General features: G+C 43.1%; 2 protein-coding genes across 3 annotated transcripts in view; one reads left to right on the top strand and one right to left on the bottom strand.

The window, feature by feature from the left end:
- The window catches only part of PTPRB (protein tyrosine phosphatase receptor type B), a 110049-nt gene extending 85750 nt beyond the window's left edge, over positions 1-24299 (top strand). The window contains exons 22-34 of the mRNA XM_002915613.4: positions 24-130; positions 3333-3432; positions 4219-4302; positions 4405-4422; positions 4550-4631; positions 5239-5329; positions 6017-6093; positions 7755-7889; positions 8889-9011; positions 9198-9361; positions 11083-11218; positions 16585-16705; positions 18916-24299. Coding sequence (XP_002915659.2) covers positions 24-130; positions 3333-3432; positions 4219-4302; positions 4405-4422; positions 4550-4631; positions 5239-5329; positions 6017-6093; positions 7755-7889; positions 8889-9011; positions 9198-9361; positions 11083-11218; positions 16585-16705; positions 18916-18938 — 1261 coding nt within the window. The 3' untranslated portion in view covers positions 18939-24299. The remainder of the gene's footprint in view (positions 1-23; positions 131-3332; positions 3433-4218; positions 4303-4404; positions 4423-4549; positions 4632-5238; positions 5330-6016; positions 6094-7754; positions 7890-8888; positions 9012-9197; positions 9362-11082; positions 11219-16584; positions 16706-18915) is intronic.
- The window catches only part of KCNMB4 (potassium calcium-activated channel subfamily M regulatory beta subunit 4), a 111495-nt gene that overhangs the window by 2192 nt on the left and 83415 nt on the right, over positions 1-25888 (bottom strand). Inside the window, exon 4 of one of the 2 annotated variants that reach the window (XM_034644449.1) lies at positions 18140-18185. The exons of the other annotated variant lie outside the window; for it this stretch is intronic. Coding sequence (XP_034500340.1) covers positions 18155-18185 — 31 coding nt within the window. The 3' untranslated portion in view covers positions 18140-18154. Of the gene's footprint in view, positions 1-18139; positions 18186-25888 lie in introns of those variants that run through there. 2 annotated transcript variants of the gene reach the window in all.

Here is a 25888-nt window from a genome sequence, read left to right as displayed (position 1 = left end):
AAATACATCGGTTTGCCTTTCAGAATCAGCATTCGAGCTTTTACACAGCTGTTTGATGAGGACCTGAAGGAATTCACGAAGCCGCTCTATTCTGACACATTTTTCTCTTTGCCTATCACCACTGAGTCAGGTAAGGCTAGCCTCCCCATCTACCCGCATAGTCCCCCAACTGCCAGGTCACTTATAAGGGCCTCCAGGGGAGAGATCTGGTGACTTGGCTGATGGTGAGGGGAACACACATTTTTCACCTGGAATTTAATCTTTATGGGATCGTGGATGATGTGGATTAGAGAATTTGCTCCTACTTCTAAAGGAGAATGGGCTGAATGGGCATTAATCTTGAAAAGATTTTTTAAATTAAAAATGAAGCTTTTAAAATAATGGGTGAAAAATATTCAAATTAGGAGCTTGCACAGGCCAAAATATAAGTATAAAAGGCTTTCAGTCATAGGTGGAAATGTATCCATGGACAAACATAAAAATGCATAGAAAAAAAAAAAGACTAGAGAAAACACCAAAGTATTAACAATGAAGGGCATCTGGCCGGCTCAGCCGGTAGAGCATGCAGCTCTTGATCTCAGGGCCGTGAGCTCGAGCCCCACGCTGGGTGTGGAGCCTACTGAAAAAAGTATTAACCATGAATATCTCAAAGTAGTGGGATTGTAGGTGATTTTTTTTTATTTAGATTTTTATTTTTATTTATTTGACAGAGAGATAGAGACAGCCAGTGAGAGAGGGAACACAAGCAGGGGGAGTGGGAAAGGAAAAAGCAGGCTCATAGCGTAGGAGCCTGATGTGGGGCTCGATCCCATAACGCCAGGATCACGCCCTGAGCCAAAGGCAGACGCTTAACTGCTGTGCCACCCAGGCACCCCTGTAGGTGATTTTTTTCTTTTTGTTTATTATATGTTTCTTTTACACCATAAAAAAAATGTTAACTTTAAAGACATCACCTAAATCTATGAAAGGAAATTCTCTAGTATTTTAGAGGGAAAGCCTGAATAATAGCAGTAGCCAATATTTACTACATGAAATAGTTTATCCGATGAAGACATGAAATATTTATCCAATCTTCACTACAACCTTCTGAGGTAGGTACTATTATCATCCCCCATTTTAAAGGTGAAGATCTGAGACACCAAGAGGTTTAAGTAACTTGTCCAGGATACTAGAGCTGAATTCTGCTGGAGTCCTTAACCTCTGTACGGCGTTGCCTCAGAATATTCCCATCGCGCTGATAATAGCATCATGTTTCAGCACGTTGCTCCTTGGGACCGTCATCTGTCCCAGCCTTTCCCTGGAGCAAGGGTTCTACAGTGCTTGGTCTCAGGAAGTTCTTCTTCATAGCTAAAACAGTCTCTCATGCTGCATGACAAAAGATGACTCAGCCTCACAAACACTCCCATCTATTTATGCCAAATATAGGAATAATCTCCCACTTTTCAAACCAAAAAGGGATCAGAACACAGTTAAGAGGATTTAGATGTGTTTGCTTATAATTTAATGTTAAGCAGGGCCATTGTAAACACAATTCTTTCCTATTTGAAAACAACAAAATTGCGTGCAGTTCAGTAAAGGCTGGTAGTAAACATATACCCAAAAAAGAATATTAACCACATTAAAAGAAAAAATGATTGTGTTGCTTTAATGAGTCTTGAAAAGCAACACTGAATAAACAAGTCCAAGGGCTTAAAGTGTAAGTTCAAAAACTGGCTACTTCGTAGACCTAAACATAAGAGCTAAAACAATACAACTTTTAAAAGAAAACGTCGGAGTGAAACTCTGTGACCTTGGATTAGGAAATGATTTCCTCGTTATGACAGCAATAGTTCAAGCAACAGAAGGGGAGAAAAGCCAGATACATGGGACTTGATCAAAATTTGTGCTTCAAAGAGACCATGAAACAAGTGAAAAGACAACTCATGGCACGGGGGAAACTATCTGCAAATTAATATCTGATAAGGGTCCTGTGTCCAACATACGTAAAGAACTGTTACCTTACAACTCAATAATACAAAGTCAATAAGAAAGGATGCGACTAGACGTTTCACCACAGAAGGTCCACAAATGGCCAATAAGCACATGACAAGATGCTCAGCATCATTAGTCATTGGGGGAAACGCAGATCGAAACCACAGTAAGACACCACTTCACACACTCTGGAATGGCTGTGCCCAAAGACAGGGAGGATAGGGAGACATTGGAACACTCCTCCATTGTTTGTGAGAATGTAAAATGGTTTAGCTGCTTGCGGAAACACTTCTGCAGTTCCTCAAAATGTTAAACCTAAAGTTACCATCTATCTAAACCAGCAATTCCACTCCTAATTTTATACCCAAGAGAAATGAAAACATAAGCCCACACAAAAACTTATACACGAATGTTCTTAGCCACATTATTCATAATAACCCCCAAATAGAGAAAACCCAGATGTCCATCGATGGATGAATGGGTAGACAGTATGTGATCTATTCCATACAATGAGATATTATTCACCTATAAAAAAGAATGAAATACTGAGACATGCTACAACATGGATGAACTTTGAAAACATTATGCTGAGTGAAAGAAGCCAATGACCAAAGACCACATATTTCTGACTGAATTTATATGAAAGGTCCAGAATAGGCAAATCTACAAAGACAAATTAGATTCATGGTTGCCAGGGGCTGGGGAAGAATGGAAAAATGACTGCTAAGAGGTATGGGGGTTCTTTTGAGGGGTGATGACAATATTATAAAATTGAATGCAGTCATGTTTGTAAAACTCTGTACCAAAAAACATTGAATTATATAATTTAAATTAGTGAATTGAATGGAATGTGAATTATATTTCAATAAAGCTGTTTTAAAAATAAGCTACTCTTGCTTATTCACAAACTCCAAGAGGTAGTGTCATACCAGATAATAAAACTGAAATTTCATTAAAATAGCTCTCAGTAACTCACCAGACTTGCCCAAGTCCCCGATGCTATTATACTTGTTTCATACAAATGGAATAGCACTTTTATCTTGGTGGAAAACTGCTGGTCTTTATCTCAAGTGTCCTAAACCTTACATACAAGCACCAATGAGCATAAAATTCCTTTATAAGCAGAACGCCATTGACTTCAAAAGTGTAAGGACGGACCTGCGGTTACAATGTAGGAGCCAGTGCCCCCTCTTGCTGGCTGCGTGCTCCTACCATCAGATAATAAATACCTCAGTGTGGGCTTTGCTCAGATTCTTCTGTAATAACGTTCCTAGGGAGATAAGGTTTCAGGAGCTCTCTTCCTGGTTCTTTAGCACTAATTTTCCTGCCTGGGTTTGCTATTTCCTTCTGGATTCTTGTAGAGCCTTTATTTGGAGTTATTGAAGGTGTGAGTGCTGGTCTGTTCTTAATTGGCATGCTGGTAGCTGTCGTTGCCTTATTCATCTGCAGACAGAAAGCCAGGTGAGTACAAAGATTCCTTTAGCGATTGCGTGCCCAACTTTCAAGATGCAATTGAAAATGCCCTCTAGCCTGAAAAGTAAAAAGGGAAGATGATTTCAATTCTTCAGGTGAAATCACCTTTGTTTCTCACGAAAAACAAGTCAAACCCTCCAACCATGACTGGCTTTTTTCAGCCTCGCTACATACCATTGATGAATTTTGCCCTCCCCAAATGACTGAGGGGCCATCTGTGGCTTCATTTGAATGTGAAATAACTCCTTTTGCTCATGAAGACAGAGATGTCTGTGAATTGTGCACCCAAGTGCTTTTCTGGAAAATGCTGAGAAGTATGGCTGACATCACCATTTCATGATGATATTTGCCATGCTAATTTAAGAAGGGACCGAAAAGAACCAAATAGCATGTGGCCCCAAAGCCACACCCCCTCCTCTTAGGGAATTTATTTGGCACGTTGTCCTCCCTCTTGCAGTCATGTCTTGCATCTAAGGTTTACTGGGGGTTTTTTTTAAGGAAAGTTTTATTGAGAGTGTGGGAAGTGATTATGACCTGTAGCCAAAAACCATGAGACAAATCTCCAGCTATTGCAAAGATCCGTTTCTGAGTGGGAAAAATCTATTTCTTCTTTATGTTCTTCCTCCCCTCAAAGAGACGTTGGCTGAGTGTAAATCTACATGAATACTGAAAAATCCATATTTGCACAGACATGCACAGCCTCACCATAAATGGAAAAATTTGTTTAAGTCAAATTTCGTAATCAGAATATAAATCCTCTCCCTTATGTTGCAGCCATGGTCGAGAAAGGCCCTCTGCCCGCCTGAGCATTCGCCGGGATCGACCATTATCTGTCCACTTGAACCTGGGCCAGAAAGGGTGAGCGCCACATTTTCCTTCACATAATGTATTGAAAGATGAGTTGATTGTCTTATGTGAGATTTGCTAATGAGGTCTTTCTTCTTTTGGCGTCCTTCACAGCAACCGGAAAACGTCTTGGTAAGAGCGAGAACTCATTAATTACTATATTATCTGCTTTTGAAATACAGTTCGGACTGGGTATGGTGGTGCCCCTTTTCATCAGTACTTTTCTCTTTTTTTTTTTCTATTGTATTTTTAACTATAGCCCAATAAAAGTAAATCAATTCGAAGGGCACTTCATGAAGCTGCAGGCTGATTCCAACTACCTTCTGTCCAAGGAATACGAGGTACGACTCCGACTCAGGGAGGCTTTAGCAGTCTGGTCTCTAGCAGGATTTCCCTCCCGGCCTCTCCTGTGGAGTCACAGGCTGGTCGGGCTCAGGAGTTAGGATGACGCGTAGGATCTCAGCTGAGCGCTCTGCCGTGTCTGAATCCGTTCTCTGGGGGGGATCCCATCTAGCCTCAGAGGCCAGGCTGAGCTCCAGAATAGCACAGCCCACAAAATACTACTTGGATAAGATGTTAAGAAAGAATGAACACATCTCAGATGTAAACCTAATTCTGTCAGTTATTTAACCTGGCATTTTGCTTGACTGGGGGACAAAGTGGTGTGGCAACAAGTGCCCACGCTTTGGATTCGACTCCCAGCTTTGCCACCTATGTGACCTGGGGCAAGTGCATTATCCGGTCGGAGCCTCATCTGTAAAACCGAGGTGAGGATACCCCCTCTGAGGCCGTTGTGGGGATCCGAGCTAATGCGCGGCCAATACGAGGCGCTCCGAAAACAGCAGCTATTGTGACATATTCTTAGATCGTTATGTATCTCAAGGACTGTATGATCGGCCTTATTCTATTTCATAGCTTCCATTTACGAACTTCTTTTTGACCTAATAGGACTTGAAAGACGTGGGTCGAAACCAATCATGTGACATTGCACTCTTGCCGGAGAATAGAGGGAAAAATCGATACAACAATATATTGCCCTGTGAGTTTTGTGCTGAAATTTGTAATGCTGTCTTCCTCCAGCCATTTCTTCTCTTCTTCAGGAATAAAATGGGGCTAAAGAAATATGGTATAGCTGGATATGGAAGAGCTGAGGCTCTGAATGTCTTTTAAAAAGAATGTCATCGCACTTCCCTCCCGTGGGGTAACAACCAGCTTGGTTTCTGGTTATGAGATGCCTCTCTTGCTGTTGACATTTCATCATGCGGTCCTACTGCTTCTCCCTGGAGACATAGGAACAGTCACCGGGTTAATAGCAAAGGCCAGGGTGGGTTTCCTTAAAGTCCCAAGTTAGCGATTGTATATTTTTATCATCCTGACCCAATCAGGTGAAGCAATGGAAGATGGTTGTCTGGATTGTATTCATTTCAGCTGTGAAAGGGAGCTGGCCACTCCATCGGGCAAATGGTATAATGTTACAAAGGAAAGCGCAGAGGGGACCTCAGAGAGCATTTGGCTTCTTTGTTTGTGTGTCTATGGGCCACCTGCGCGACCTGGGCCAGTCAGTTATCCTGTCTGAACCTATCCTCAAAATGAAGATGAGAATATCTCCCTGGGGAGCATTTTGGGGGTCAGAGCTAATGCACATCAGATACCAAGCATTTCCATCAACGATAGAAAAATCCTCCCAGGACCCAGTGACAAATCTCTCTCATCAACTTCCTTCCAGATGATGCTTCTCGAGTGAAGCTGTCCAATGTGGATGATGACCCGTGCTCAGACTACATCAATGCCAGCTACATCCCTGTAAGTGAACCATGAAGCCATAGCCTGGGATAAAGCTTTGACGGGTGGCGACCCTGCCGACACTGTTCTTCCCACGTGCTCCCACTGTTCGCAGGTCTGGAAGCATGTTGATTTTAGAAGACCGTGTCTGATTGCCATAAAACCCAGGGTGCGCAATTCCATCACTGCTGGGGCCCATTTTCACAATGGCTGTAGTGACACGGGATTATAAGGAGCCCAGGAGGCACGATGAAAGGTGGTTTTCTCTCTGCAGCCCTTCGCCCAGGTTAGAGCTCCCTGAGTAGGCTCCACAGCTCATGCTGCCTGGCGAGGGGGAGCTGATTCGATGTTATGTGGATTTTTGAGAACCAAAGACACAACTCAAAGGTTGTGCCAAACCTTTGGGCTCAGTTTCTGGCTAGCACCCTGCCAGTTCCCCACAGCACGCTACCATGGAGAAGGCTGTAAGATCAGACGGCTGCAGCTTCGAATCCCGTCTCTGCCCCTTGCTGACTCCCTGACCTTGGGCAAGTTATGTCACCTCTTGGGGCCTCTATTGTTTTTTTTCCAAACAATGAGGATTTTAATATTTACCTCAAATAATCATTCATTCACTCAGTAAACCCTATATAGTTAAGTAGTAACTACAAGTCAGACTCTGAGCTGCAAACAGGGATAAGGCCAGTTGGAATCCTGCCCGTGAGAGAAGTCTCAGCAGAGTCGGGGCATCAGGAAATGACAAGGTGATGACCTGGGAAACAGGCTAGAGAGATGTTGTCTTCTCCAGCACTAACACACATCCGCACCTGTGGGACCCGGGATTCTGCATTTCTCACGAGCCTCCGGGTTATCGCCGTGCTGCTGGTCTGAGGGCCTCTCTCTGAGGAGCAAGAGGCTAGGGCTGTGAGGGGAGCTTCTGGAAGGAGACCACCAGCCGGCAGGGCGGACGATAAAGGAAGGCTCAGCACAGCAGGCAATGTGCTGAGACGTGGAGGATAAAGAAGGACTGGCCAGATGAGACGCAGGGTTTGGGTGGGCGGGTGTGGGGGTGGCAGAGGTGACACAATGCAGGGGCCCTGAGGAGAGGCAAGGAGAGAAGGAACTTCAGCTCAGAGCTGCAAGTAATTCTGTCTTGCTGGAGTGCAGAATAAGTGGGCGAAAATATCCTGGCTCTTAGCGTTGTGGTTCAGATGAAATAAGATGTGTGAAAGTCCTGACCCATGGCGTGTTATATGGTAGGTGCTCGATAAACTGTGGTTTCCCTTCCCCGAAATTTCCCTTGTGTCACGTCACTTACCAGCACTCTGTCAGTTACCCAAAATGACTGAAACTCTTCTGCATTGAACAGGGGAAGAGCCTGAGGAAGTCAGTCCCTCAGAGTCTACACACACACACACACAAACCATTGAGAGTGAAGCATTCTCTAGATTATTACCTGAGTCGCCCATTGCCATTTAAAATAGACCCGGCCTAATAAATGGGAAGTTGGCTCTTAACTATAGTTCAGTGTTCCGGCCTTTGTCTCTCTTGCTCCCCAGCCTTGACACTTGTGTTAGTATCTTTTTCTCAAGTCAGGGATCTGGCAAAGACCCTGTAGCATCTAACCTACAGAGATAACCCTCTGTTTATAGTCCTGACGAGGCCCATTGTTTCTGACTCTCCATATTGTAAATTCGTCACAGGGCAACAACTTCAGAAGAGAATACATTGCCACTCAGGGACCTCTTCCTGGCACCAAGGATGACTTCTGGAAGATGGCGTGGGAACAGAATGTTCACAACATCGTCATGGTGACCCAGTGTGTGGAGAAGGGCCGAGTGAGTAAACAGTCTTCCTGACTTCCGACCATGGCTTAGGGCCGCCTACTAGGATGGAATTCTACCCCACCATCAAAAGTTAAACCCCACAAAAGCCAAGGAGGGATCATGTGAGAACATGGCTGGTGAATTAAGCCACTCAGTTATAAAAGCTTACATGGGTGATGCCCACTTCCGCTTCTGATTCTGAAGTTTCAGTCAGAGGCGTTTCCATTGGAAGACTGGACGCAGAAATCATAAGTGGCCCCTTGTCTGTTCTGTCCTTCGGTGTATCCCTTGCCAGAGACACTGGCCCTGCCCCTAGCAGACTAGGCTATGTCTGCAGACCAAAGGGAAATCGTTCTCTGGGCAAATCAAACCTCTTATAATACACTTATAATCCTGTACTTCACACGGTTATTTTGAGGATTAAAAAAGAGATGACATAGAAGATACCCAGTATCTGTGGTCAGTAAACACATGTTCATACTTCTCTCTCCTGGCATGTGCATCGGGGCTCAGCTAAATGTTCTGACTTTTCAAAGATCCTGTGGCACGTGGCGCTCGATCCAGGTTAGGAGAGTGATTTCAAATATGAACCAACAGGGGCCAGGGAGACATGGCTTCCTCTGCCCAGCTAGACCTTTCTTCAGAAAGAACCATTGGGCCATATGGGTTATGAGGAATGGAACCGAGATGCTAGGGAAATCAACAAAACGCTCAAGCATTGGAACACTGTGCCCGAAAGGGAGGTGCAGCCAAGGGTCGGGGCTCTGCTCCCCAGACAGCGGCTCTCGGCCCTTGCAGCAGCTGGCTGGCTTGGGCGCGGGCCCGGAGTACGCTGATGCAGAGCCCACGGCCAGATGCTCCAGCGGCTGACCCGAGATGCCAGCTCAGACCCTACACTCCAGCTCGGGACCCTACACTCCAGCTCAGGAAGACGTTTCAAGGAGGAAACGCACACAATCACAGGGAGTCACGTTTCCAGACTCACGGTTCTTTCCCTCCGTCTTCCTTTAGGTAAAGTGTGACCATTACTGGCCAGCAGACCAGGATTCCCTCTACTATGGGGACCTCATCCTGCAGATGCTCTCAGAGTCTGTGCTGCCTGAGTGGACCATCCGGGAATTTAGGATATGCAGCGTATGTTTTTCTGTTTGACATCACTAAACACCCCAGCTTGGAAAGATGCAGGACACTTATGACCCCCCCTTCTTGCCGCCTCCTTCCCCGTAGTTTCGGCTCCCGGGGACTGCTGCACGGTCACAGGGGTCAGACTTGAAGGTTTGCCTTGCCCCCTTCCCCTTACCATCCTCTCTGCTCCTACAGGAGGAACAGCTCGACGCACACAGGCTCATCCGCCACTTTCACTACACGGTGTGGCCAGACCACGGGGTCCCAGAGACCACCCAGTCCCTGATCCAGTTTGTGAGAACCGTCAGGGACTACATCAGCAGGAGCCCCGGCGCTGGGCCCACCGTGGTGCACTGCAGGTACCCGACGACAAGGGGCCGGTGACGTGGGTGGCCTGGAGGGTCTGCGCCCCCCCTCCCCCGCCTAGGCCCGCCCGGATAGTTTTACGCTCGCTCTCTCCTCTTTTTCCCTGTCTTCACGTCTTCACCTTCCACCCCTCTCTCACCCTCACTCTCCAGCCCTCCTTGCCTCGCTCCCTCTCTCTCTCCCTCTTGCTCTTTTTGCTACTGTACAAAACGCAAAGTCCCTACGTGACTCCCCATCCAAGTTCCCAGAAACCCCGCTCTCGCGCTTTCCAAGATCCTGCGTATTCTCGCCTCTTGCCATTCTTACTCCTTCGAGTGGCCTAATCTCTCTTCTCCACCCCTATGAACCCTAAGCATCCTTCCGGGTCCTGCTCCAGACCTCCCCCCGCCCCGGTCAAGTAGCACTTGCCATCTGTAGCCCCCAATTTTACTCTTAAATTTCTCTTGTGTCTTGACTTCTCTTTGCTTGAGACTGCATGCCCATAAAACCAGCCTAACAAGCAGTGCCTCTCTCTTCCTCCCTGGGGAGCCTGGTGTTTAGCTAATTAATGTTTGCAGCTACACTTTGATAGCCCTGCCAAATGGCACTAAGAAGTAAAGAGCAGGGAACTGCTCCAGTAAGAGAAATGTCAGATGCCCTCATTTTCTCCCAATCAGCCCAGCACCCTAGGAGCCCGGCTTTTATATGTCAGTGGAACCCTGATGCTTTTAATGGGAAGGCGAGGCACTCAAGAGCTTCCTGCTTTCTGAAGAATGGCTGGGGTTTCTGCCCGTACCACTGGGAGAACTGTTCTCCTTTCTCTTATAAACCTGTGCATCACAAATCCCCACGTTATACAGCCACCTTGGGAAGCAATTCGGCCACCCCTGGTGACGCTGAAGGTGTTCACACCCTAGGACCTAGGAGCTCCTTCTAGACATCAACCCTAGAGAAATCCCTGGACTCAGGCACAAGGAGGCTCACTGCAACACAGTCTTTCAAAGAGAATAACTAAAAATGATCTCATTATCGGGGCCCCTGGGTGGCTCTATCAGTTAAGCGTCGACTCTTGGTTTCTGGTGGGATCATGATCTCAGGGTCGTGAGGTCAATCCCTGCATCAGCTCTGTGCTCAGCTTGGAGCCTGCTTGAAATTCTCTCTCTCCCTCTTCCTCTGCCCCTCGCCCTGCTCCCTCTCTCTCTCTGTCAAATAAGTAAATCTTTTTTAAAAATGATCTCCTTGTCTATCAGTAGAGAATAGATTAGCAGGGGACGAATTGGCAGTGCCTGTGAACTCTGTAGAGAAGCTAAAAGAAAGTGGATCTGGATGTAACAACATGGTTAAATCTCAAAACACTATATTGAGTTTTTAAAAAGTCAGCAGAAGGATATATAAAACATGTTACCATTTCAGTAAATCTTTGAAACCCATAAAATGAATGTACTGTTTATGGCTCTACATGTGTGCTGGAAAAGCATACAACATGCATGGAAAGGACACGCAGTAGGTGGAGAGCAGCGCTTACCCCTGGTGGGGTGGGGGAGGTGGAGGAAGGAAGCAGCAAGAGGTGAACAGCTGGGGCTTCTCTTTGAGAGAGCTCATTGAGAGAAAGCAGATTCCTGTATTCTCCCATGACTTGGAGGAGAAAAGAAAGACGGTCCTGGAGTCTCGGGATATAGTCCTGAAAGGCCAATTTAATCAAAAAGGCTCGGTCTTCCTTTGCTCTCTCTCCTAGTGCCGGTGTGGGCAGGACTGGAACCTTTATCGCATTGGACCGAATCCTCCAGCAATTAGACTCCAAAGACTCTGTGGACATTTACGGAGCTGTGAATGATCTAAGGCTTCACAGGGTTCACATGGTCCAGACTGAGGTAAGAGTTACAGGCCGAAGGACCCCGGCCACCCTCCCTGCCTCTCTCCCCCAAAATGTCCCAGCTTTCAATGACTCATTAGGAGGAGAAAGAGAACTGAATATAGATGTTCTGTAGGACTTGTTATTTTAAAGCAAATTTCAGTGACCTTGAGGTGCCTCGTGTACCCTTACCTCTACTGAGCTGGTTGCCTGTCTTCTTTGGGTGGGTAGGGAGCAAGATGGGTTTTTTTTTAAATCAATGATTGTACATGGAGGAAAGACCAGGCCCATCCATCTTGAAGGTCATTTGAAGATAGGCTGGTGAGTGAGCACAGTACAGTCTCTCTCTCCCCCAGCCCTCCTAGCTGCACACCCATCTCTGGACACCCCAGTGCACGCTGGTCACAAAGGATAAATGCTTCCATTTGACATTTGCAGGGCATTTTTAAACATGTTATTTCATTAAAGTTATAAAAACCAAAGAAGAAAGGTATCGTTTTTCCATTTCCAGGCTACAAAACTGAGGTGCAGACGCTAAAGGCCTTTGCACAGCTATGAAGTGGCCGAGCTGGGGCTTGAACCTGTTCGAGAGTATCCCGAGCCCTTAGCCCCATAGCCTCAGGATCGGATCTGTGTCCCCACACAGACCAAGCCTGTTACTCCCCTGCATAGTTGCCGTACGAGACTCGATCTCTCTTACCCCTGTGTTTCCCAAGTAACTCTGCAAAGTCCTCTGTGTGTTAAAAAAAAAAAAAATTCCCATGGTCAAAAGGTGAAAAGCCCTACCTGCTACCATATTCTCTTACTGTTACAGTACACAGGAATACTGGGGAGGTGGTGTGCTTCCCAAAACAGGGACATCCTGCAGCAAAGGCTCCCTGTGAGCTTTGTTGAACCCACTATTCCCCAAACCACCTTGACCGCTGGATTCTTTTCTTGTGCAGCCCATATTAATATCCTGCAGATCTCATACTCTGTAACACATTTGGAAAAATACTAGCATCATGGCTTCTTGTAGGCTGGGGCCACACCTGGGACCCTCTGTCACCACCATTGTCCTGGGCAGGGAGTACTTTCATTATAACAATTACTACACTATACTTTTAATACTTTATTATGAAATTTTTTAAATACATAAAACTAGGGAAAATAGTGTAGTGAATTTCCCTGCACCTAAATTCCAGCTTCTACAATTATCAGTAATCAGGTTCTTTCCTCATCTACATCCCACATACACTATTCCCCTACCCCATGACCTTACTGGAAAATTTTAAAGCAAATCCTACTTACCAAATCATTTAATCCTTAAATGCTGTATATGCAGAAATTTTACAATAGACTTTTTAAGATTGTGACCAGAATACCATTATCACACCTAACAATTTTAACCATAATCCCTTACTACATGTAACGTCCAGTCATTATTTAAATATCCCTAATTATTTCGAGATTACTTTTTACACTTAGTTTCCATAGAATCCAAACAAAGTCCACACCTGCATTTGGTCGAAGTCTCTTTTAAAAATTTCTTTTAAATCTATAAAAGACTTAATATCACAATGTGCCATAGCTCTTCCTCCTTCTTATCTCCTCCTTTCCACTATTCCCTTCCTTCTCCTCCTAACCTCTGAGGATTCTATCCTCTTGTTCCTCAGCTTGCCTTTTTAATGTCTGAGTTCCTCAAGGTTCTGCCCTCAAGGGGCTGCTCTTCCTTCTCTCAACCTTCATTCTTTATCATGTCCCACGGCGTCAAGAACCACATCCATGCTCCTGTTCCCCAAATCTCATTCTCCTTTTCCAGCAATGATCGAAGTACCTTCCTACCACACAGTTCCACCTGGTAGCCTTCCAGTCGTCTCAAACTCGAAAAAACTCAAAACTGAGCTCATTATCTGTCTTTAAACAAACAATAACAACGAAAGCACCCCTCCCCCTCTTGCTCCTTCCGGTTTCAGGTAACGGGGTTGCCATCATCTTGCCGTCCATCTGTTTGCCCGAGCGGGGATGCCGACTTCTCTTCCCACGGTTCCCACATTCAAGCAGTCAGGGAGTCCTGTCCGTCGTACCCGACATCTTTCTCTTCCTTCTAATCTCCCACCCAACCGCCACTGTCCTCGCTTTTTGTCACCGGGCCTTCCGTGGTAACCTCCTAGTGTGTCTCCTGCCCCCAGCCCCTGCCCTAACAACCCTTTGTCACCACAGCCACCAACACAGTGCTTCTGCTGGCTCTGTCCACTCCCTGCCTAAGAACTTGGCGAGCTCGCCATTGCGTTACCATGAAGTTCAAACTCTCCTCCTTGTTGTAAACAGACCTCTTCATAACCAGGCCCCCAACTTACTTCAGTTTCGCCCTCAGAACTACCCCCCCCGCGCCCCGCCCATTGTTTTCGGGTCTGCCAAAATTAAGGAAGGTTTCCCTCCCTCGGTCAAAATCATCTTTGATTCTTTTGATTATACTGAAGTAAGTATTGTGGTAAGAGATGTTTTGTCTCTCCATTTTTTTTTTCCTCTGTCAAATGAAATCCCAGACAATGTTCAGTTATCATCTGTCTGTTTTAACTCCTTGCTTACAGTGGCTTCTGGCTCCCGCCCATGAATGACTCGCTTGGGAACTGGGAGTGAGTGCAGAGGGCTGTGTTCATAGCTCAGCCAAAGGAAACAAAGAAGGAAAGACTGTCAGACCCCGTGTATTACTTTTCTGGGTCCATGGAGATAGTCAGCTTTAATTTTATTCCACTTTTTTTGGGGATACAAAGGGTCTTCACAAATTTTAATAAATATATCCAAGAACAAGGATTTCTAAGCAAAGGCAGCAGACATGGGATTTTCAAATGTGCCCCTCCTGCCTTAGCCTGCCGTGGGGGAAATTTGCAGCCTGAATCCCAGGGAGACACTCACATGGAGCAGTAAGATGTTAAAGAACAGGAGTTGACAGCCACAGTCTGTTCGTCTCTTCTGCTTCCCGCAGGAGGAAACAGTGGGATGTTGTAGGAATAAGCTTCTCGGTGCCCCTTTGCGAGGTTGTCCTTGGGGCTTCCCATGGCCCGTGCACCCTACATTTTAGCTATACCGGACTGCTTACGGTTTCCAGAATAGATATGCATGTTCACGTTGTTTACATCACTTGGACTATCCCACTCTTGGCTCAAATTTTTACCCTTCTCCCTAGATTGATACTTCTCTCCCCCAGAAGTGAACCTGGCGATTTCTTCTTATGTATGAAGCTTCGTACACAATTCTGTCTTACATTTATCACCTTGTACATATTTGTTCACATTTCTGCCCTTCTGCTAAACTGTGAATTCAGGGACCATGAAAACCTAGAAGTATAATTCTATAAATACTACCTAGTACTACAACTATTGGTGAAATTGAATGGAATTGAGGCTTCACAAGTCAGCTAGACAGGGCAAAAACTATCTCTTATAATCCAAGATTCATATATTAGACTCTATTTTTCATTAGGAATAAAGTGGGAAGCACATTAACAGTCTGAAGGTTTTAGTAGTAATTATTTTCAAAAGGACATTCTATTGGGAGAAGAAGAATTTATATTTAAGGCCAGGCACATTAATGAATATTAACTGGTTTCAAAGCCCATAGTGGATCATTGTTGAAGAATTGATTAATAAGGCATAGTGTAGATGTAATACAATTCATTCACAGTTGAACTTTAAGGTCCCAAAGTAATTTAATATCCCAGTAAAATTGAAAATATGAATCCTGCTTGGGATGGAAGGAATAGGAAATGTCTGTCTATAATTTGGTAGATTGTTTTCAAGACAGCAAAAAAACTGCCTATAGTATCAACCATTTTCAGGACAGTACCGTCCTCGCATTTTCAAGATCAAGGTGGCATAAAACACATATAACACTCATAAATGGAGAGAATAGTTAATTAATATTAATGCAGGCCTCACTTATGATTGATTGATTTCTTTGAAATGTCCTAATCTGATGACTATACTGGACCTATGTTACGAAGTCCCTTTGGTAGATGACCAGGCCAGCTTTCAATCAGGGGCAATGCCTAGTGTCAGCCCGTGAAAATAAATACTGGTCCACTTCTAAAGTTCGTTGGTGAGGGAAGATCTTATAGTCTCACTTGGTATCGCAAACCTTTAAAATACTTTAAAATAACACATTGATCACCTTAAACGGGGTCCAGGGACAGTTTTCAACATCTGTGTAATTGACAGCAACATGGAGTCTCATACCCTTTAGTGGTCAAAGGATGTTAGCTCAGAGACAGCAGATGTTTTCTAGATCGTTCCCGGGAAGCCTTGTGATTCAGTTTAGGCCAGCCGGAGGCAGACGAAGAGCCCAGGGTCTCTTGCATGCTCTTGTGCTTCCCTTCCAGTCTCCTCCTTCCCGGGGTGCCGAGCAGCTGCTATGTCATTAAGGGAGCCCAAGACCAAGCAGTGAGGTTACGTGGACATTCTTTTCCTTATTAGACAGCTCTGTTGGTAGTAAGGAAGGAAGCCTTTGTCTAAGCCTCTGTGGTCAAGTGAAGGTTTTTGTGTGTCTTTATGGTCACCAAAATATTGACTCTTCTATATTTGTTTCTATTTCAAAAGTAGTTAGTTCCCAGACAGTTGACAGAGGTGAGTCTGTTCTCACTGTGTCACCCTCTGTAGTTCTGTCATCAGATAACCTCTTTGAGATTCTTCCTTGTGCCAGTCTCAGATGCTGAGAGAACCGAGCGAGAGAAGACACTGACTTTGCCCTCAAAGAACTGATAGTCCAGCGGGGTCTATTGTATACATCTTCTTTTTCTCACTATCCTCCCAAAAGAAAGGGAATAAAGCAGCAGAGTACGCAGTGAAATGATTTTCTCATTCAATAATGCAATGAAATTAGGATTCACCTAAGAAAACTGGTACAGTGAAAAGAACATGAATATGAACCCTAGGATCAGAGGCTAGGGTCCCATTTCTTGGCTGTGTAAGAAGTTACTTAACTTCTCTGAGTCTTCATTCCTATGGGTGGTTATATCTACTTCATGAGATTGTCAAAATAATCAAATGAGAAAATTCATATAAAATGTGTAGTACAGTGTTTCGCATTCATTCATCTATTTAATAAATATTTGTGGAGGACCTACTGTGTGCTACATATAATCCTAGGCATTCATGGAATAGACTCCATAAATATGCATGCACATAAAAAAGAATAAATAAACACCACCTCTCTCCTCATGACCATTATTTTCTTCTTAGTGCTAATAGAAAGCACTCTTTTATGTACTAGAGACTGTTCGTGAAATGATCGAGAAGTTTGCTAACCATCTAGAATCCCACCACTCTTGAGGCTTTCTGAGAGTCTCTCATCTTTCTTAGGCTTGAGAATTTGCCTTCCTTTGACATGTTTTCTGCTTTTTCTTAGTGTCAGTACGTATACCTACATCAGTGCATAAGAGATGTCCTCAGAGCAAGGAAGCTACGGAGTGAGCAAGAAAACCCCTTGTTTCCAATCTACGAAAATGTGAATCCAGAGTATCACAGAGGTAGGGGCTTACTCCATTGACTTATAAGTTCATTTATCAAGATACGATGCATCCGGAAATCATTAATAACCTAAAGCTATTCCAAAGTGCTCCAGCCCGTTCTTCTTCCACCCAAAGGCCCTTAGAGAGTGGCAATGGGGAGGAGAGGGAGGGTGGGGAGGGGACGCCACAGTTGAGCACCAATTGCACGTGATAGCTCTTCCTATTTGGCTGGGGATGCCCTCTCTTCAGGATTCCATTTAACATTTCTTTTCTAAGCAGTAAGGCTCTTTGCTGGGGAAGATGCTTTGAACTCGCAACTGAGGATTCAGATTGTAAAATCCCTTTGGAGAAGAATTTGCCCATATGCATCGAAGTCCTCACTATGTTCTAGTCTTAACACCTAAGTGCTTAAAAAGCTTTATTCATGACAATTTTTATAGCTGAAAGTTTGAAAAAAAACCCAAATGTTAAACAGTGGAGGACTAAGTACACTGTGGTACGTTCATTTAATGGAATACAATGCAGTCACTAAAAATGATATTTCTGATGATATTATAACATGGATATTCTTATAAATATGTTGAGTTAAAAAAAAAAAAAAGCAGGGGCACATGGGTGGCTCAGTCGGTTAACTGCCCAACTCTTGGTTTTGGCTCAAGTCATGATCCTGGTGTGGGGAGACCAAGCCCTGCATCGGGCTCTATGCTCAATGCAGAGTCTGTTTGAGATTCTCTCTCCCTTTCCCTCTGCCCCTCCTGCTTGTACTCTCTTTCACTCTCTAAAATAAATAAATCTTTCTAAAAAGATTCTCTCTCTCCCTCTGCCCCTCCCCCATTTCTCTCTCTCTCTCTCTTTCTCTCTGTCTAAAAAATAGAACGTAAAACATGTCTAAATGTTACCAATGTCTAAAAAAAAGTAGAATGCAAAACAAGCAAAAACAACACATGGGGGAAAAAGACTAGAAAGAAATAAACCACAATAGCAAAACAAAGTTCTCATGAAAATGATTTTTCTTCTGTTTTGTGTACTACATATTCTAGAACAAGCATGCAACATTTTTTAAACAAAAATTTCAGCAAAATGAATGTATAAACTTTCAAAGGCACTACTTTGATCAGACAATAATTACTTGACCAGGAAAGGGTCTTCATGTCTTCTCCTACTCTACACCATCACTTAGACCTAATTTATCACAAAGGCTAACACAAATTTGAAGTTACATTGTATTAGTTATCTATTACTGCCCAAAAAATTACCCTAAAACTTAGCAGTGTAGCTCAGCATTTATTATCTCACAGTTTCTGTAGATCAGGTATTTGGGAGGAGCTTAGCTGGGTGGTGTTGGCCCAGGGTCACTCATGATGCTGCAGTCAAGATGTTGGCCAGGGCAGCAGTCATCTGAAGGCTTGACTGGGGCTGGGAGGTCCACTTCAAGAAGACACACTTACGCGGCTATTGCTTTAGGTCTCAGTTCCTTGCCACGTGGACCCATGTCCACCTATAAATCAGATCATTCTCAAAACATTATTTCAGTTATTTTATCTCCATTTCTTATTCTTAATTTTCTTTAGTTCTCTGCACCCTCTGTACCTGCCCACTGAGCCAGTATGTTACATACTTAATAATCTGTGAAGCACATATACACGAGAGAGCTTCCGTTTAAAGGAGTCTTTGTCAATCGATTATTCTCTTGTATTGTAAATAATTACCACCTAATGTATCTATATAGTAAATTAAGGTTTTTGCATGTCACATTCTTTAAGAAGCTCCAGGATGGAGGGAGATATGGGGGATCTGGGATGTTTCTTTTTCTTGTTACGACTTACATGAGAGTCTTTGATTTTTTTAGAGTCACCTTGGGTGCTCCTGAAAGAGCCAGCTGTGGTATGGTTAGCTTCCGGTGTCTAAAAGTTAAGATTCAGGTCCTAGCTCCAGAACTAACTAGCATTACCAAGCTGTGTAACCCTAAGTGAAATACTCTGCCTCTCTGGGCCTGTGGGCTCATCTATATAATCAGATAGGATGGACTAGAATTACTAGTCCCTTCCAATTCTAGTAATCGGTGGTTCTGAATGAAATGACATGGCCCCCACAGCGATGGTGTCACCCTAAATCATATTGAACCTTTGTCATTTCTGCTAGTCTTATCCATTTGTAATGGTCATAATTGGAACAAACAGCTATGACACACCCTGCTCCATCTCTAACCACAATGTCCTTCCTTTCAGACACAGGCTATTCAAGGCATTGAGAATGTATCTGAAGAGCTCTCGGATAAAATCTATTCACTGTGTGATTTAAAAACAAACAAACAAAAACAGAAACAAAAAAAACCCCTGCTTCATGCCCTACAGAGGTGCCAGCTATTTCTGTTCATACTATGTATAATTTATTAATCTGGAGATTTTTAAAGAATTTATGTAATTTAAAGGTAACAGATATTGTACATAGTTGTATTTTGTAGTTTCTTCTGTAAATATGTATTTTTTCATAATGTTTAATATTAAGCTTTATATAATACTATTTTTCCACACTAAAGTGTTCATGGATTGTTCTGCATAAACTAATTCAACCTGTGTGACAGGACTACTGGTTAAATATATATGGAGGGGGTTGCAGAGGTGATCCCATGGGCCATGGTTTTGACCTGTTTTGATATTTGCTGGTCAGGATAAAGGCAGGGCTGGAGAAAGCATAGGATACAGCTGGTTTTCCTGCATTGCTCATCTAGGAGTCTAAGGATCCAAAGATGATCCAAATGCTATTTGGACAAATGTAACAATCAAAAAAGGATTGGGGGAATGGGTTTAAGCAGCCCCAAAGCTGAAGTAGGTGGTTATTCCTGAACTAGTTCATCTCTCCCCTTTCTCCTGCCAGAGGTTCAAACCCAAGTGGTCAGTTCAGGGCCATGTAACTTGCCGAGAAGTCCAGCCTTCAGGGTTGAGGATTCTGATAGAGAAAGATCCAAACGGAAGTGATGGATTCCTTATATCAAGAAGAATGCCCCCTGTCCCCCTGACTGGAAACAAAATCAACATGCAAAGTGCCATCCATAGTGCCTGGCGGTTATTTCACCGCATCCGTGGAGTGTGGGCATGCGTACCCAGACTGCACTGAGGGTGTTGGCTGATGTACACATACTCGTCTTTGTCTCATTTCTAGTGGCTGCATTCTGGGAAAAGTCAAAATTATGTCACTCATGCTTGGTTTTCCCATTAAAAGAAGATTGTGGTGGCAGATTATATTTCTGATCAAAGGACTTGGTATTAACATCTTTACAGAAATGTCCACGAACATCATATATAGTTCATTGAAAAAAAAAAAACCACCTCAGTCGTGCTTAATATAGAAATTCCCAAAAGACTTTTTTAGTAAATCACTGAGGTCAAAATATCAGCAGTCACCTGAAGGTGCATTTGACAGAAAAGCCACCAAGTTTGTCTTCGGTATTTGTGCCTATTTTGACTCTAACAAATTTTCGTGGGTTAGAAAGTGGGCACTGCCCGACTCAACCTCCAGTTCTGAGGGTCTTCCTGGGGACAATTTAAAAGTTATCTGTACGAAATCTTCATGGCTACTTGAGAAATGAGCCAGGATGTTCACCTTTTTCTCACTTACAAATCTCTCCATAATAAACCTAAGAATTAGATATAAAAGTCATTTGGCCTTACAGTTTCAATTGCAGAAAGAATACATTTCAAAGTATGTATTTTTGCTACATACCGTAAAACCCCATAAGTAATATAATGGATGTAAATGAAAATCATTAAATATATCCAAAATAGTTATCAGTGGTCATGTAAATTTCCACACACACCAGAAAAATTTCCAGGGCTACTTGAAGTTTATAAAAACGGGAAAACTTTCTAAGAATAAATGCAAAGAGTAATAAAAGGATTCCAAGTTTTCACAGTCTCCTTGTGCTCAATGCCCTTGTGAAATGGCAGTGTTGGGTTCTGCTTCTATGTAAGGGAACTAGGTGGACCTTCTAGAAATGAAAAGAACGATATACATGTCAGGGTGGCAGATGTACCACAAGGAAGAAAATAGAGGTCAGAGATTTATGAGATGTGGCGTCCATTAGGAATAACTTTGCCTGCATTGAAAAGAAAAAGCAAGAGAAAAACAACAGATCTTTAAACTAACATGGCTTGGCACAAAGCACAATATCACATGGAAAGAGAAACTCGTTTTTGGCCTTTCATCCACTCAGAAAACTTTTACTAAGTGCCTGTAACCGGCTAGGTGCTGTCTAGAAATGACACATTTCTACTCAATAAAGAAAATGCATCACAATAATGAAGTTAGGGTGGTTGTTACTATTTCCAGTTAAGCTTGAAAGAGGGGCCGGGGGAGCCAGTGAAAGAAGAAAGTGGCCCAGGCGGTGGTCACCTTCTGCAGAACACGCTGCCAGACCCTGATGCTGCTTCACTAGCGAACTACTGGAGCTAGAAGAAAAAGCAATTACTCACACCAGCCAGCAATTAAAACTGTGAAAAAACTACACATCTGCAACAGTAAATAATGTTCACGGGCCCTGGTGTATCTGGGGTGGCATCGCGGTTATGGAAATGAACACAACAAGGGAAAACTGTATTTTCTTTCAGTCTAATCCAGGAAATATTTATTCCTACCCTCCACCTGTCTAATTTTAAATCTCCTTAGCAACAAATATTTCACTATCTTCCCTCCCGCCGCCATCAAAGACTAAATACATTATCTAGTTGATCTGTTTATTAAATTTAGGAGTGGGAAAAAGTTTCCTTGACATTCGCTCAATTGGATGTATTTTAATTTAATCCCGTCACGTGTTATGTCTCGGTAAACACTCTGTTTCCTGTCGTGGTGGGTATCCTGTTTGCACCTGTGCCCTCCGCTTTAATCATCTAGGCTTCAAAGTGCTTTTGAGCCATCAAATCTTGGGAGAGTCCCATCTCACATCTTAATCATTATTTATCCAAGTTCTTTATAATTAACTCCTTTAATCTCTACTCATTAAATCGATTTCGTATTATCATTCTGCTGCTCTCTGGATAGCAGCCAGCTTTTCAGCTCTTGGATCAGATTTTTCAAAGGCTCATCTCCCTGCCTGGGCCTGTACATATTTGTCCTAAGTAATTCACCATCCCTTAACACGTCTGAGTCCCTCTTTTTCTCACTACTTGTTCCCTTCTCCTTCTTTGAACATGTTTGTTTTCCCAGTCGAATGTGATTTTATTTTCTGTTCATCGTATCTCCTTAAACCCACCGGCATTTCATAGCCTTTTCAGGCTCCACATTACAGAAGTGATGACCAGGGTTTCACTTTCAAATACTAAAATGGTCATGGCACACAGACATGTTGGGGACAGTTTTATTTGGAAGGGTCTTTAGTTAATTTTGTTATTACCTCTTGGAGGAGAGCCCGAAGTGACATGGGAAAATAATATGAAGCCACCGAGCAGATGTCCAGCAATACAAAAATAGACCTCACATGCTATACTTCACACTCCGATTCTCTTGCCTCGGTGTCTCAGGATCCAGGTCCTTATATTAAACACTCTCCTTACTTTTCTGCAAGAAAATTATTGGCCATATATTAAATTCCCAATTACTTATCTCTCTGAGTCTTGGAGTTTGGAATCTGGAAGTCAGAAACTGGCCAGATCTGTGTGACAGCAAATGAGAGGGCCTGTGCCCCAAACCTGGAAGGCCCTAGAGTTTTAATTCAGCCACATGAGCCATGCCAAACCTGACCTGGTATGAAAAAGCAGTAGGGAATAGCTGCTTGTTTGAGGTGGTAGTTCAAGGAACTCCATGAGGAAATGAAAGTAATTCACCAGCCAAGACAGAGTGCCAGGAAGGAATGGCTGATCCTCCCCCAGGTGGCTGTGAGCAGCCCTCAACCCTACCTCATTCCTAAAGAGTCGGGAGTGAAAGGCCATTATCACCCCAAATGCCCTGTTAAGCTTCTGAATATTTTTAACCAGAGATTTCAAATCACATCAAGTATTCAAAAACAGTTTCATATCAGAGGAAAACCTGTAAATCATGATTGCAGAAAGCAAGTGAAATGATACAAAGAAGGGGAAATATCTGAAAAAGGGAATCTAATCAGATGTCATTAGGAAGAGAAAATGGCATCCTTTCCGTGTGTCCAGACTGTTCTTTGAAGATGTCATGTTTCTACTAGGACATATTATCCTTTGGGGGGGGGCTCTCTTTGACTTCACCAGCCGGATGATTCAGCCAATTAAGCAATTAATTTATTTAGTTTTGTGAATTGACCGGTGTTTGACTACACTGATTAAGCTTGGACTTCAAATACACTACCTTAGATTCTTGTAGTGGATGATCCCTTTGAAAGTGGCCATTTTTGTTAAGACGCAGGGTAACATTTGATACAGCCGTGGTAATAGCAAAAATCTGTTCTGTTCTAAAAACGTTTCTAGCAATGGAAATATTTCTGACTAAAAGAATACTCTTGACTTATAGGGAAGCTCCCCAGGAATAAATGTATGCAACAAAAATAAGGCATTTTATTTTTTTAAAGGTTGCCTATGTAGATGCATTCATGAAATAAGGAAATTGTTAGTGAACCTCTTAAAAATAGAGGTTTATGTGATGGAAATCAAGAAATCTATTAACAGATTTACCAAAGATTATTTTTATAGTCTATATGCCAATGTACACGATCTTACATAAGTTACCAAAGTAAGTTGTTTAACGCTGTGAATAATGTCAGACAAATGTAATGTGCCCCTTCTAGAACCATCGAAAAAATGTTAGCTATGGCTGTTTTCTGCCTTAAGTAATTTCTTGTAGGAAATACCATCTTCATAAGAGCAAGCTTTCGGGTATGTTTGAGATGTTGTATTTTAATAGCTGAGTGAGTAGGTAAGCATCCCAACAAAAAGGAGCATATCTGTTATGGCTTTAGGGGTTTGTAGTACGGTGGGACAATGTTCCCTCTGCAAGCTGGGGGGAGAGTGCAGTGGCCTTCGTGAAAGTTCCTACTCTCAGCCACATTGACAACTGGGTGCACCAGGGTGCTCGCCTGGGGAGCCCTTGATTTCTGGTCTTCCACGTGGGACTCATCGGCCTTACACGTTCTACAAAGACAAGGATCAAGTCTTTATCTTGTCTTTATTGCTACCTTGTAGAAATTATTTCACAGCTCGTGTACGTTCAGCATACCCTTCTTGAGTAGAAACATCCCAATACTTGGATGTTAGGTAGTCAGTGTCTAATACCAATATCATCCACAGAGGCTCATGTGGCTATTCCTTGAGTTATGTGCAGCTTAAGTAAACACTGTAAATAAATCCAGCAACTGAACATATTATGTTCTATAAATAGAGCACTTTCGTGTTTTTAATTTCATGTATTCTTTCTCTGCAACTCTGGTTATTTAAAATGGCAGTAGATGCTTTTATTTTTTCATACTATTGTACCTCCCCGCAATATTGTGTTTCTAACCAACTCTATTCAAACAAACAACTTCATTAGTCTTCCTATTTAAATTATGTATTTGCTTAATATATTTACACATTTGTAACTGTGGTCAAAAAAATCTCCCTAGTGTCTCACGTACCTTCTCACTAGTACAGGAATAAAACTGCTGTTTGTTGAAGCAAAGTGTCCTGTCTTCTCTTCACCTGGTTCTCATTTGTCAATTTCTGTCAACCTTCTGCTCAGGAGAAAGGTCAGATGTGACTGCTTTTAAATGAGAAAAACCTTCCAGGCCATTATCCTAAGAATGTGGTTGCCTTAACCTTTACTCCTGCGAGGGCTGAGTTGGTTACCTAGGTTATCATGTACATTATAATAGACTCTCTAGTTGACTCTCTCCAGCTAAATTCTTGTTTTCAGTTCTTTAGTTCATTAGTAACCAAAATGTCATCTGTTATCAACGGTGTCAGCGTAGTCTCAGAGGCACTGCCCCAGCTGGATCACCGCGAGCCCTTCAGAAGCACTTCACACATTAGCAGGCAGTGTGACATTTGGTAAAGGGCTGCTGTGCCTATTTCCAGAATTATTATTTTGCTCTTTGCCTTTTCATATTTCAGTTGAAAGATCAGTGTCCTTCACAACTCCAGTATTTCATTTTTCTACGACTTACTCACAGAAATCACTATTTTTTAAAAATGGGGAAGAACAGATTTACATATAAAGCCATTCAATCAAGGTAATGCTTCTCTTTAAAACAGTTTCTGGATTCAAATAATCAAGTTAACAAAATAACTTGACTTACGAGGCTGGACTTTTTTTTTTTCCAAAGTAGCTGCTTGTTTGATAGAATTTACTCTTAAAGAATTTGAACTGGGGCACCTGGGTGCCTCAATAAGTTAAATGTCTGCCTTCGGCTCAGGTCATCATCCCAGGGTCCTGGGATCGAGGCCGAGTTGGGCTCCCTACTCAGTGGGGAGTCTGATTCTCCCTCTCCCTCTGCCGCTCCCCCTGCTCGTGTGCACTCTCTCTCTCTCTCAAATAAATAAATAAAATCTTAAAAAAAATTTTTTGAACTACAGGCACCTGGGTGGCTCAGTCGGTTAAGCTTCGAACTCTTGATTTCAGCTCAGGCAATGATCTCAGGGTTGTGAGATTGGGCCCTACATGGGACTGGAGCTCAGCATTCAGTCTGCTTGAGATTCTCTCTCTCCCTCTCCTTCTGCCCCTCCCCCCACTCACACGAGTGCTTGTGTGTGCTTGCTCTCTCTCTCACATAAGTAAGTAAATAAATGATTAAATAAAAAAATGAATAACATCTTTGGAAAAAAACAGAATTTGAACTAATCACTTAGCAATGTTGTTGTTATGTGTTCCACAATCATAAAATGTTAGAGCTAGAAGAGATGGACAATGAAGGAAACCAAGAGCCAAATTTAAAAGTGATACGGCAAAATAGGACAGCGCTAGAACTGAAGTTTGTCTTCCTCCTACTCTTGGGGGAGGGCCTGACCCGTGTACATGTAAATACACACAAACAGGAACTCTGCTCGGGAGCCAGTGGATGTAGCAGCCATGTCCAGCACTGAGACAGACCATCCAATGGAACTTTCAACATATCGTGTAATTGTTCCTCTTATTTTTGTATCTCTTATATCCAAAGACATCCATTGATTAGACAAATCTCAGACTATATTTTAGAGTCATGCCTTAGCAAAACCATCACAATCTTAAAGCTGAAATTTGAGGGGCGCCTGGGTGGCACAGCGGGTT

Source organism: Ailuropoda melanoleuca, chromosome 15 (assembly GCF_002007445.2).
Source record: "Ailuropoda melanoleuca isolate Jingjing chromosome 15, ASM200744v2, whole genome shotgun sequence".
Lineage (NCBI taxonomy): Eukaryota > Metazoa > Chordata > Mammalia > Carnivora > Ursidae > Ailuropoda > Ailuropoda melanoleuca.
Note: the sequence above shows the minus strand (reverse complement) of the source record. Positions and strands in the feature narration are given on the sequence as shown.